Source organism: Panicum virgatum, chromosome 7K (genome assembly GCF_016808335.1).
Source record: "Panicum virgatum strain AP13 chromosome 7K, P.virgatum_v5, whole genome shotgun sequence".
Lineage (NCBI taxonomy): Eukaryota > Viridiplantae > Streptophyta > Magnoliopsida > Poales > Poaceae > Panicum > Panicum virgatum.
This window is the reverse complement of record NC_053142.1, coordinates 37,945,159-37,958,323: the sequence shown is the minus strand read 5'-3', so window position 1 is coordinate 37,958,323 and position 13,165 is coordinate 37,945,159. Positions and strand designations below refer to the sequence as shown.

The 13,165-nt window shown below is 42.6% G+C and overlaps 1 protein-coding gene across 3 annotated transcripts; it reads left to right on the top strand.

Annotated features, from left to right (window-relative positions):
* The first annotated feature begins 7,248 nt into the window (after positions 1 to 7,248).
* LOC120642540 lies at positions 7,249 to 13,096 on the top strand. 3 transcript variants are annotated; one of them, XR_005662612.1, is made up of 8 exons: positions 7,249 to 7,588; positions 8,146 to 8,245; positions 8,348 to 8,413; positions 8,699 to 8,813; positions 11,777 to 11,859; positions 11,996 to 12,057; positions 12,354 to 12,452; positions 12,660 to 13,096. XR_005662612.1 is itself a non-coding variant. In XM_039919112.1 (7 exons), the coding sequence occupies exons 1-7, from the start codon at positions 7,398 to 7,400 to the stop codon at positions 12,766 to 12,768; spliced, it is 744 nt and encodes a 247-aa protein (XP_039775046.1). In that variant the 5' UTR covers positions 7,251 to 7,397; the 3' UTR covers positions 12,769 to 13,096. The 3 variants fall into 3 exon arrangements, 2 of the variants coding, with proteins under 2 accessions (XP_039775046.1, XP_039775047.1); XM_039919112.1 differs by lacking the exon at positions 12,354 to 12,452 and having other exon boundaries at positions 7,251 to 7,588; positions 11,777 to 11,877; XM_039919113.1 differs by lacking the exon at positions 12,354 to 12,452 and having other exon boundaries at positions 7,253 to 7,588.
* Positions 13,097 to 13,165: the final 69 nt, after the last annotated feature.

The following is a 13,165-nucleotide window of genomic DNA, read 5'->3' as shown; positions in this document are numbered from 1 at the left end:
CAGGATATGTGAGGGAGAAGCACCTTTGCAGTCGACTTCACGGTGACTTTGTCACTAACATATGACGCCGGTGCCATCAGACCCACATGGTGGTGGCAAAGTCACAACCTCTGCGTCTACAGATGATCTCAAACCATATGTGATCCTATGTGCATTTTTCTAGTAGCGAGTAGTTTTTTTAACGAGTCAGTGGGTACTCCCTCGATTTCAGAACATAGCTACGTCTAGACTTTTTTAAATTAATTTTTTTAACTTTCACTAACAATATATTTAAAAAAACTATTTCAACTAGAAAATGTTTCTACGATAAATTACTAACGTTATTTTCAACTAGATGAGTTAGGGAGTAGTTTTATAGTAGTGCAAGAAACTCCAACATACCCTCTAAACAACTCCCTATCATTAGTTTAGAAGGTCAAATAAAAAAGATGTGCTCCAGCAGACCTTCTACCATGCCCTCTATTTTGGAAGATTTTGAAATCCCCTTCTCTGCCCTCCATTCCTAGGGGTCTTCATGGAGCTCTCTATTATAAGTTAGATTTGAAGGTCCAAGCAAATTTTAAATCTCTTATGAAAGAGAGACAACCTCTTTTAAAATTTAGGACTGATTTAGTGGTTATCGCTGGCGGCTGCCGAAGACGCAAAGAGGCTTTTGGACTGAGAATCCCCCGCTGTGGACGGGGGTTGTTGGAGTCATGCTGGGACACACTGATTTCACTAGGCTGCTAACCTACAACCGCTACTAAGCAACGCACGGCTCAGGGAAGAGAAATTCAGCTAAGGGTCTGTTTAGTTCATTTTGTAAAAAAAAATTTGCAAAGAAATCTTGGTCATTTGAAGTACTAAATGAAGTCTATTTGCAAAACTTTTTGCATAGATGGGTTGTAAATCGCGAGACGAATCTAATGATGCCAATTAATCCATGTTTAATCAATAATTAGCGGATGGTTACTGTAGCATCACTGTTGCAAATCATGGCTTAAATAGGCTCATTAGATTCGTCTCGCGATTTATAGCCCATCCATATAAAAAGTTTTGTAAATAGACTTCATTTAGTGCTTCAAATTAGCAAGATTCCATTATAAAATAATGCGTTTACGGTGTTTTTGCGTTTACATGTAAAAAACTAAACAGGGACTAAACACTAGGCCGCGTATGGGCTAGTACAGCGGTTGTAAGGTGCCACTGCCAACATGCATTGCATGCATGCATCCTGCCAAGCAAAAAATGGTGGTGCAAACTGCTCACGTGGCCTCGGATCTCCCATCCCCTCCCACGCGCAGCTCCCGCGGTGCGAGCTCCTGCTTCGCTTCCATGCCTGCTGCCTCTGGGCTAGCTCTGTCTCGTTCTGCCGAGAACAGCCAGCTGATCGAGTAGTAGCTAGCGACCAGATACGCCGAGCCTGGCTACCTGGCGAAGCCGGGCATGGCAGCCCGTTAACAGGGCCTAAACACTAGGCCGCGTACGGGCTAGTACAGCGGTTGTAAGGTGCCACTGCCAACATGCATTGCATGCATGCATCCTGCCAAGCAAAAATGGTGGTGCAAACTGCTCACGTGGCTTCGGATCTCCCATCCCCTCCCACGCGCAGCTCCCGCGGTGCGAGCTCCTGCTTCGCTTCCATGCCTGCTGCCTCTGGGCTAGCTCTGTCTCGTTCTGCCGAGAACAGCCAGCTGATCGAGTAGTAGCTAGCGACCAGATCAGAGCAAGTTTTATAACCCAGCCGGTCGGTCGGCTGCATGGCGTAGCTCTGCGCTCGCTCTACGCACGCGGCAGGCTGGGAGCCAGCTTTTCCCTCCATCCGGACCCACGAACAGAGAGCAATTCGCCCGTTTCAGCCGGCGGTGTGTGAAGCGCTCGTTTTCTTCTCTCTTCTACTCTCTCTCATCCACGTAAGATTTAGCCTCCTTCTAGCCTTCTATAATACTTGCTCTCACGCCGAGCCTGGCTACCTGGCGAAGCCGGGCATGGCAGCCCGCTACGACCGTACACTACTATAGATTCAGCCTTTTGTCCCGTCCCGGTTCCAAACTGGTTTTTATTCCGGTTTTGGAACCGGGACAAGGCTTCCGAGATAAAAGCCTAAAAGCCTCGCGGTTTTTGCCCCGGGTGGCAAAACCGGGACAAAAAGTGCCTGACGTTAAAAAAAATTTGCACACCACGGAATTCGATCACAAGAACTCTTGCCTAGAGCATGGTTTCCTTACCAACTCACCTAAGTAGTACACGTGACTCAATATAGAATAACTTCCTTTTGAACTATCACGTGGAGGGGCCTTTTGTCCGGGTTGGTAACACCAACCGGGACAAAATGGTCAGGTGTTACCACCCGGTATAAAAGGGTTGGGACTTTTGTCCCGGATAGAGCCACCAACCGGGACAAAAAGGGGCCCTTTTGTCCGGATTGGTGGCTCCACCCGGGACAAAAAGCTCTTGTCCCCCACGTTGGCCCGGGTAGTCGTTGGACCCGGGACAAAAACCACCTTTTGTCCCGGGCTCAAAGATAATCGAGATAAATGGCCTGGAACAAAAACATATTCTGTAGTAGTGGGTACTGGACGGCACACCAGGGCTTGGCACGGTCGCGGCTCCAGCCTCCAGCGGCGCGTCCAGGCGGCTGGGGCCTGGAATCCCTTGGGTGGGTGCTGGCGCCAGCGAGCAGGCCTGCGGGCGACACTTAGAGGGTGTTTTGGAACAGGAACTTAAAAAAAAAGTCCCAGAGACTTTTTAATATTTAGAAGTATTAAATAAAGTTTAATTATAAAACTAACTGCAGAATCCTGGGGCTAAACTGCGAGACGAATCTAACGATGTATCTTAATTCATGATTAGCGAATGGTTACTGTAGCATCACTGTAGCAAATTATGTATTAATTAGGCTCATTAGATTCGTCTTGCGAAAAAGCACTCAGCTGTCAAAAAATATTTATAAACAGATTTTATTTAATAATATAAAATAGTAAGATTACTTTTGATGTGATAGGGACTTCTAAAAAAAGTTTGGAGGCCTTAGGCCTTGTTTGGTTCCAAACTTTTTTCAGAAGTCACTATCACATCAAAAGTAATCTTACTATTTTATATTATTAAATAAAATCTGTTTATAAATATTTTTTTACAGCTGAGTGCTTTTTCGCGAGACGAATCTAATGAGCCTAATTAATTCATAATTTGATACAGTGATGGTACCGTAACAATTCGCTAATCATAAATTAAGATACATCATTAGATTCGTCTCGCAGTTTAGCCCCAAGGTTCTACAGTTAGTTTTATAATTAATCTTTATTTAATACTTTAAATACTAAAAAATTCCTGGGACTTTTTTTAAGTCCCTGTTCCAAAACACCTACTTAGCCGCTGACCTGTAGCATCATCGGCACGCACCACCGTCCTCGGGACACCCGGCCCGGGCGGGATCCGCTGACGCCGCCAGCACAGCATGGGAGCCCACGTGTGCCCCGCCGCTTATCAGCCCGGTCTCTGACGACTCTGAGCTCATCGCCATCGATCCGCCGCTCCTCCTCTCGTCTCTCCTGCCCGAGAGCACGCATGCACGGCGGCAGGGTCCGTCACTGCTCACGCCATTTCGCCGAGCGGTGCGCACGCGCCGCGCGCGGGTTTCTTGCAGTTGCAGCGAGGAACGAACACCGGGCTCGTTTGGATCCAAAGAGCTAAAAAAATAGTCCTAGATAATTTTACTATTTAAAATTATTTAATAAAACTTATGTACAAAATTACTTGCAAAACTCTTTGACTATTTCGGAAGATGAATTTAACGAGGTATATTAATTCATGATTAGTGGATAATTATTGTAGCATCACTGCAGCAAATTATGGATTATTTAGGCTAATTAGATTCAGCACGCAAAATAGTCTAGGGGTTATAAAATAGATTTTATCAATTATCTACGTTTAATATTTTTAAATATTAAGATTCTGAAGGGCTATTCTTTTTTTTAGCTTAGCATCACCACGTTTCTGACGCTTCTCAACTGGATCGTGCTGGTTTCAACTCTCTCGGTCGCCTCGGGTCCGGATGGATGGGAGCATCAATACAAATATTTTCACCGTTCCAATGTGTTTGGAGCAAATTCCTAATATCCCAGAGTGTTGACTTCAGTACTATTAGTCCATACAAATATGAGTGCTAATAGAGTAGGCTAAAATTTAGCACTCAACTTTAGCCCATCCAAAAAGAATCAATTATCATCCAATTGATAAAAATAACTGATGAGAGTTTCATAATTTCAAAGGAGCATACATTAATTCTCAGGGGAGGATCCACATGTGGCCCAACCCAGCCCACTGTTTACATGTCCAAAATGTGGAGAACTTTTGCACTATGGCCTTTTAAAATCTAGCGTCCAATGATAGCTAGCTGTTCGGTCCGTTTATTTATGAGTTTCATGATGCAAAGACTCCTACCGTATCGGTTGCCGCCTTGAGGGCTGGCAGTTAAACCGATCATGTAGGGTGGAATAATTTTTTTGCTGGAATAATTATTTATTCCAGCAATAAAAGAATTGCTTTGTGTTAAAAGATATTCCAAAAATATCTTTAATATTTATCGTTGGGTCAGCCTGACTTCTTATTTTCAGGCCAATTAACGAAAGCAGCCGCACGATACCTTCTAAGACCTATCGACACGGGGTAATGCACGTTACCCCTGATGCCCCCCACTTTGAGCTTGTGGCTTTGTGTCGCAGTCAGTTCGTATTCGATTGCATCGCCAACGCTGCCGTGTGCTGCGTGCATTGTCCACCAGAGTTCGTCACTGGTTGCGGACTGAGTGATAGCTCAGTTGGTAGGCGCACCGTCGTGGTCGCGGGCTCGAACCCGGCACCCCGCACAATAAAACTCCTTCGCTAGCAAAAGTCAGAATTCGGAGGGATTTTCTCGATTGGTTGCCGCAAGGCTTCACCTTAGTGAAAAAGGGTGGAGCGGTCGTACCTCGGCCGCATTTTTTTAGAGCTCGTCACTGGTTCCCTTCGCGGCTCTGCTCTCCTGCAATTTGCTGTCTGCCTCGCGTCCAAGGCTCCAAGCAGAAGCGGTGCAGGTGAGTTCCCGACCCTACCAATTTCCATCTGATCCTTCATCCTTGTAAAATTTTGTTCACGCAGTGAAAAGCAGGGAATGCAATAGCACTGCCTCATTGTCATGTCGCCAAGGAGAATTAGATCAGCACAAGGAAATGCATGCATGCTATATTCAGCGAGATAATAATGCAATTTTCTAACGTACACATTGAAAATTTTGTCAAAAAAAAAACGTACACATTGAAATTTTGGTACTCCCTCTGGTACAAAACGACAAATTATACATTTTGTTATGTTATAGCTGTATGCTATGATATTTAATAGAAATTATATGTGTAAAAAGTTCAGGCGATGTATAATTAATTTATAACTAGCAAAATGCCCGTGCGTTGCTACGGTTAAACAACTACTATGCTATTTTTAAAAAATCTTATAGTTTTTCTACCTTTTCTACTTACACTTAATATACACTGCACTTAATGAATTTCTATATATTCTCCATATTTCCTTCTATCCATGTCCTCATTGCAACTTTACCATTTTTATTTGTCAATAGAGTTCCCAAAGAGTAGCGATAAAAATAGTTACAACTATATTTTACCTAGAACCCATCTTGAGATGGACATGAATAGACTGAATATGGTGTGCACCCACAAGTAGGTGTAATTGCAGAAGATGAATTATAAGTAAAAATAAAAAAATAAATATAAATATTAGGGCCGTCCCGGCAGAAATGAGGGCCCTGTACAAATGTTTAAAGTGGGGCCTATATTTACTTGACTAGCAAAATATAACATAAAATTTTGAAAGCTTTCTTTCTGAGATTGAGTTAAGTCTTCGATTCTTTGCTTTCTTTTACGCTTTTGAGAACACGAATCAGATTTTCTAGATTGATTTGCAGAAGACTTGATTTGATCTTGAAACAATAAACGCCTAGATCAACTGATGCACACATATACAAAACATCAATCAATTATCGATTGATTCATAAATCATAATCCATTTATCCATTAAAAAAAATGTAATGACTTGTGGCAGACTAGCAGTAACCAGTAAATAGCACCGACTTACGGTTCTTGAAGTTCAAACGATCAGAACGTAGCAGCCTGGAGCCGGCAGGCGTGCGGATTGCGGAATCGGCCGGTCAAGGCGTCGACCCTGCTCGCTACTGCTTACTGCCCTAATCGCGCGATGTGCAAGCTGCGAGAGAAGGCGGGACGTCATTGGTGCGCTGCGGCCGCGGAAAAGGCAAATCGAGCACAGGCAACTATAAAATATGGGCTAATTGCCTAATTCTAATAGACATAATGTGATGTAACTCGAGAATTTGGGGGCCCCACAAAATTGGGGGCTCTGTTCCGTTGAACCGGTCGCACACCCGCAGGGACGGGCCTGATAAATATAAAGGTATATTGTAGTGACATGTGATGTGCTGGCCGATGGAGTCTATTGCGGCACTGCCCATTTAATTCTAGCGTTCGTTTCTCATAAGTCGGAAGCCATGACTAATCTCTACAACACTAATCATGCACGGAGCTGCTATTAACAGAGTCAAATAAGAACCGTGGGCAGATATGAGAAAATCACCTTGAGACCACGGCACGCGAAGGGATGCCGGACCGCATCATCAGCCTCTCCGACGACCTCCTCCACGGCATCCTGCTCCGCCTTGGCTCCACCCCCAAAGCTGCAAGCACCAGTGTCCTCAGCCGCCGCTGGCACCGCGTCTTGGCCGACCTCCCAGAGGCAAGAGCTCACCTTCTGCTATGGCACAAATCGCCGTGGTTGTCTGAGCTGGTGTCCCGTAGCATCGACGTGGCTCTGGCCACCTGCTCCGGCAACAGGATGGCGCAGGATGTTAGATGTTAGACGAAGGCTTAGGATGGACACTAAATTGGACTCAAACCGGCAAATTGACAACGCATCACGTGATAGAGGTGGAATCGAACTTGCCCAACCTGTGGAAGGACTAAAGGGTTGCAATTTGTGAGAATTAATATATACCGCAGAAACAGTCGCTCATTAGAAATAGATAAAAATAAAAGGAGTAGGTCCGATATTTTGTATCGTAAATTCCTAACAAAATCACGGCCAAAAATTCGAAAAGGAAAAGGAAAACGGCCTCCCTAGTACCTCGCGACCAAACACGCTACAGCAGCCAAAAAAATCCCTTATTTCGATCGAAAAGAGCCCAAAACGACCCAGAAAACCCTTTTAATTCCTCCCCATATCCACTCGTCGCGCAAACGAAGAAGAGAGCGTCTCTCCCGGTCTCCCCTCCCCCACCACCAACGAAACACTCGGGCCGGAGCAGCAACTTCTCGAAGTCAGCAACGAAACAATTCCCGCTCCAATTCTGGGGGCATGGGCTCCAACGGCCACCCGCTGGCGGCGAGCGTCGCCGCGCAGAACGGGTCCCACTCCGGCGGCGGCGGCGGCGGAGGGGGCGCGAACCCTAGCAACGGCGGCACGGCGGCGGCGCTCCGGCACGACCCGGGCCTGGCGCGGGAGTGGTCGCCGGAGGAGCAGGCCACCCTCGACGAGCTGCTCGCCAAGTGAGTCCGCCGAATTGCTGCGCGTTTTGCGGGTTTGGGAGCGCCGCGGTTCGGGTTTAGATGGTTGCTTTCGGTTCTGAATTCTGACTCTCGGATAGAATTGGCTGATGATGTTGAGCAATTAAGCAGGGTTGTATTACGAACTTAGCAAATTCAGTGAGATTGTATTTGCATAGTCGTAGATTGCAACACTCGGCGGCCCCCTTTTGAATCTTATTGGAGCAAACTTATTCCTAGTGATTTTCTCACGCGAACGCTTCTCCTTGCAATGTAGTTATTACACTTGGACTTAGTTGGGGCAAGTGGATAGTGTTTTGCCCTTTGTTCAGTCTTAGCACTTGTTTTGTTCTGTCGTGCTGTGGAGCACGTGAACGCTTGGTAGTTATTATATCACAAAGATCTTATGAAGGCACAACTCTAAATGATTGTAGCATTATATTTGCATTTTGAGCTTGTAAGTAGATTGCTTAGACAACATCGTGAAGGTCTGTTAACTGCGAGGCATGTTACTTTTTAACCTTACGTTTCCATTGATGTTCTTCGGCATTTGCTGTCAGGTATGCATCTGATGCGCCTGTCATTCGTTATGCAAAGATAGCCATGAAATTGCCAGAGAAAACAGTTCGGGATGTAGCCTTGCGCTGCAGATGGATGAATGTAAGTAACATATACCTAGAGTTTTCAGCTTCATGATGCCTGGCCTCTACAGTCTTTATTTTGGTTTCAGAAATGATTTGAGGTAATTTGTTGAACCTGTAGAAAAAAGAGAGTGGCAAAAGAAAGAAAGATGACCACAACTCGTCTAAGAAAAGCAAGGACAAAAAGGTATTTTGGGATATTTTTTATACCGTGCTATGTTACCATAAATAGTACAATTCAGGCTGGGAAATCAGTTGTTGCTCTAAGTTCACAAATAACAGACAATTTTGGGATATTTTTTTATACCGTGCTATGTTACCATAAATATTACAATTCAGGCTGGGAAATCAGTTGTTGCTCTAAGTTCACAAATAACAGACACCTGGTTGGGCATTCTGGCAATATGTCAGTGTGTTCATATTTCACACTACTTAATAAGAGATTCACACTGACTGCTACTTGTTGATGCAGGAGAAGGTTTCAGATTCTTCATCCAAACCACCTGTACACATGGCCGGTAGGCCTAACGTTGCTCCATACCCTCTCCCAGTTCTTCCCATGGACGATGATGAAATCTCAGCCAAAGGTAAGTCAGATTTATTGTGGGCAGATTGGTTTGGATGGTGGACACACGGAAGTGTACGTGCTCGATGGGACGGTGAGGTCTAGCCTCGCCTCCCCGGAGCTAGGTAGATGCAACGAACAGGGTTAGGGGTAACTAACTTGATTGATTTCTTGAAGTTCCTGTTTTCAATCCAGCTTATATAATGCTGGTTGCTACTTGTGCCCTCCTTTCAAGTTAACAGCCAACCAAATCTTTTAACAAACTAGTGGAGACGTGAGTGCCACAAGGACGTGTTTAAAATATCTATTAAGCAATCCGGACTTTTTTCTTTTAGATATCACATCACATACCATGTCCGTCTACCCACCTAGCTAACGGGTAGCAAAAACAATATTTTTTTTTAACATGGAAGGCAAATTTCAGTTAACTGTTGGGTCTAAGCACATACCTGAGACTAGTCTGATACGAAGTCTGAAGTTAGCTTTTGAACACATATGAGCTAGAAGTCATCTCACCGCACCATGAGCAGCTAAAACAATCTGCACTGTGTTACAAGATTATGGAAATAAAGCGACCACACACCATTATCGAACTCTGAAATCATGATATTATTATGGACCACTGAAATCACGAGTTTATGCACCAGCATGAACAAACGCTAATCCATTATTGTAACCATACTTTTGCCCCTAAATTGAACCTTGATGCATTTGCAATGGAAAATATTTCCTATGCTATGTATCAGTTTTTATTTGCATAAGAGTCATGCGGACTTGCTGTATTTTCTATTTCATTTAAGTGCAACATTCAGGTGAGCACATGGAGTCACACGTCTTGTTTATTGAACTATTAAATTATCATTATCGTTATAATCCTAACTAAAAAGAATATTGCGCTATTCGTCAATAATTATTCTCAGGATCATTATGCATCTCCTACGAATCTGAACTCTCAGAAAGAAATCATATAATGGAAAAATGAAAAAAAATGCATACCTGGATATTTACATCTCTGAGCATGTATAATTTAAGTCTAACGTATCACCAGTCATTAGTAGAGTATACACAATATATATAGGAAACCCCTTGCACCAATTAAGAATCGTACCCCTTTCTCTAATAAATCCATTCACTGATGGAAAATCCTTCAAAAGGGAATTAAATCCTCATTTGTGTTAATATGTCTTTAAGTAAATCTAATTGTAAAAACATCAGTGTTTCTTGTCATACTTCATGCAGAAACCTATTTGACCTTGCCATGAAACTGTCATCTAGAGTTAACAAGTCAGAATTCAAATGCTTGATACAAAATACACATTTTATTAATTCAAAAGCTTTCAGGCATTTTAGAATTTCAGATTAGAATGAAATTAAAGGGTAGCTAAAAATCTAGAAATAAATCATAAAATTTGTTTCTCCTGCCAGTAAATGAACATGTTGTTAGCATCTTGATACTGTTTGACATCACACTTAAATTTTTGGCAGCAGCTATGCACACATCCAAATCTAAATGAAACCAAATAAAAGAAGACAGAAGGCAAATATAGATTGTAGCAGCTATGCACACTAAAAAGTTATAATTTATTGTACGCAATTGTTGTAGAAGAAAGACATGCAATGTACCTAAAAACATATACCCAATCAAAATTTTCATGAGTTCTTGGTATCAATTGACTACTACTGAATGACCCCACATTTCAGTTACAATAAGGTATCGAATAAATGAATAAGCGCTGTGGATGTCACTTATTCGAAAATGGGCTAAAGTAGTTACCTCCATTTTCTATTCCACCTCACCTAAAAGCATTTCCACGTCCATTGCCTTTGTCATTGCAGACCAAATCCCGTTGCACACCCCAGATAGTCAGTCATGATCAAGTCCAAGATTGCCATGGCAACAATAAAAGAGGCCGTTGCAATTAATAAAAGATAATAATAACAATAACTATTCATCTCTAATGTTGCCAAGATTACATATAGTGATCTGAAATGGGAAAGCAATGAATTACTATATTAAACTCTAAAACAAAAGGTAGCTGCTCTGCTGTGACCTTTTGAGTTGTGACCGTATGCAAAATCTGAATGTACCACTCCAATTGCAACATGTATTCTCCACAGGGAATCGTCTAGCTAGGACGGCAACACAACTGAAACTTCGCAAACAAGATGGACTTAAAAAAAATATGCATTGGTCGATTCGCTAACAATTTCTTACAGTTGCAATGGCTATGTGTTTTATCAATCTAAATTGTGTAGGCAACAGAGCATCAATGCACCAAACAATACACTATTACTGAAATATGATCTAAGAAAATACCAGAATGTAAAAATGGCACACCAAACAGGTAGAGGACAGGGAATGACATCAATCATGGAATTATTTCTGCAATATCACTGAGGCATTGAAACCAGAGATCGGTAGACTCAAAACGAGACGGAAAGAGGCAGACCGCCTCCCCGCAATTGCACTTAGAAGAAGGCAGAGCTCGAACCCGGGTCTGCTGGCTGAGAGCGAGCTCCACTAGCCAGCAGCGCGAGAGTGTCTCTCTAGATCGGTTGACTCAATGTATAAAAATATAGTTGACCTGGCATGCATCATTTGCTATTGTTATCTTTTTCATGAGTTTCTCTTAAATCAGATACAAATCAATTAACTCAAAGGATAATTTATACCATAATCCTTCCCTACTTATTTCTTGATAATAGGTACTAGGAATATAAACTCGTCCAGGACTCACAGAATGTACTCCCTTTTTGGCATCTGAACAGTGCATACTAGATGCTATTCACTAATTATAGTTGCATGGCAGATATGGCAATACATTTTAATCTATTAATATTTTGTAGACACTGATTGCTTGACATATTTAAGCTGTTTTCCACTCTATGCTTTTTTAAAGTTGATGGAAGTTCTTAAGGCACTTGATTCACGGGCAACTAGATACTGACTTATTAGATTATTCCCATTTTTTTGTCTTTCTGCAGCTATTGGAGGCCCAACAGGAGAAATCCTTGAGACTATTGCGCATGTTTTGAGTCAAATCTCGACAAATCTTACCAATATGCAGGTATCCTTTTCTTTCAAGGTGTGTTTCTGAGCAATGATTTACTTGTATTTTTCTGTTGACTGTTTGCTCTTCCGAGATAGGCCTGTATTTTTCTTATGTTATTTATTTACTCGAGGTTAATTTATTTTTTTTACAGATACAAGATAACATCTCACTGTTGTGCCAAACGCGGGATAACATACTCAGGGTCTTGAAAGAGTATGTTTTGAATTACTGTTGTGTTTATTCCAATACTTCTGATCTATTCATTTCAGTCAGTTTTTCTTAGTACATGCTAATTTAGTATCCTTATTTGCATCTTTCAAGCAGTAGATTCAGGTCAAATTCACATTTTTTTCAGAACATATAAGAGACATATTGTACTATGTAGCATCTGCCAGTTTGTCTACTATGGCAATGCATCATATGCGGCCATTTCAATTTGGCGGAATGGTTCTTTTTGCACTATTAAGAGTCTTGAACTGAGATCACTTTTATGTTTTCCATTCTGGCAGTCCATAATTAGGTCTTCGACTCTTGACAACTGACGGATGTTCTATGTAAATCGATCTGCTAGTCCTTGTTACTACTGCTGTACTTACAACCATGAATAGGTACCTTTTGGCTTTTATTTAGCTGTGACAGGAATTCTAGAATCTTATGCGTTTATAAACCCTTGAAAGGTCCAATGACACCAAATTGCACCCACTAACCAAATTCATCCCTGGAGTTTCTGTGCTCGACACTAAAAAGTATTTTATTCTGTCCAATTTCAACAGTTATGCTGTGTAAGTTCTGATTCTTGTGCAAAATGCTTGCAGGATAAATGATGCTCCAGAGATCATGAAGCAGATGCCGCCGCTACCCGTGAAGATAAACGAGGACCTCGTCAACTCAATCCTCCCCAGGCCGACTGTACCTATGCAGTAGCAATAGCGAAACAAATGTATCCTCTGTAGTCCCAGGAGTTGTTTAGATAGCAATAGCTGAAATAAAAATGCCAGCCCTGGTGCTTGTTCGTCCCCTCTGTAGCTCCATCCTCTCACACCTCCCGCTTCCTTCTGCTTGTTCAGTCTGGATGCTGATCTCCCAACCGTCCCGAAGTCAGGCGGTTGGAACGTGTACCTAGTTACCAAGGGCTGCTTCTATACAGCAGTATCAGGTTCCGACTCTGGCATGTTTTGTAATCTATAGCTGTTCTCGTAATGTCATGGAACCGGAGTAGCCTTTAGCTTGAAATGCTCTGCAGTTTGCTGTCTGGAAACACACTGATACAGGTTGTTTTCTTCTGAATGCAAGGAGAGAAAAGAAAAACAAACCCCTGTAC

Coding starts and splice junctions, on each gene's coding strand:
- LOC120642540 (XM_039919112.1), top strand. CDS start 7,398: ATGGGCTCCAACGGCCACCCGCTGGCGGCGAGCGTCGCCGCGCAGAAC. Junction 8,246..8,347: donor TGCGCTGCAGATGGATGAAT/GTAAGTAACATA, acceptor TTGAACCTGTAG/AAAAAAGAGAGTGGCAAAAG. Junction 11,878..11,995: donor AGGTATCCTTTTCTTTCAAG/GTGTGTTTCTGA, acceptor TTTTTTTTACAG/ATACAAGATAACATCTCACT.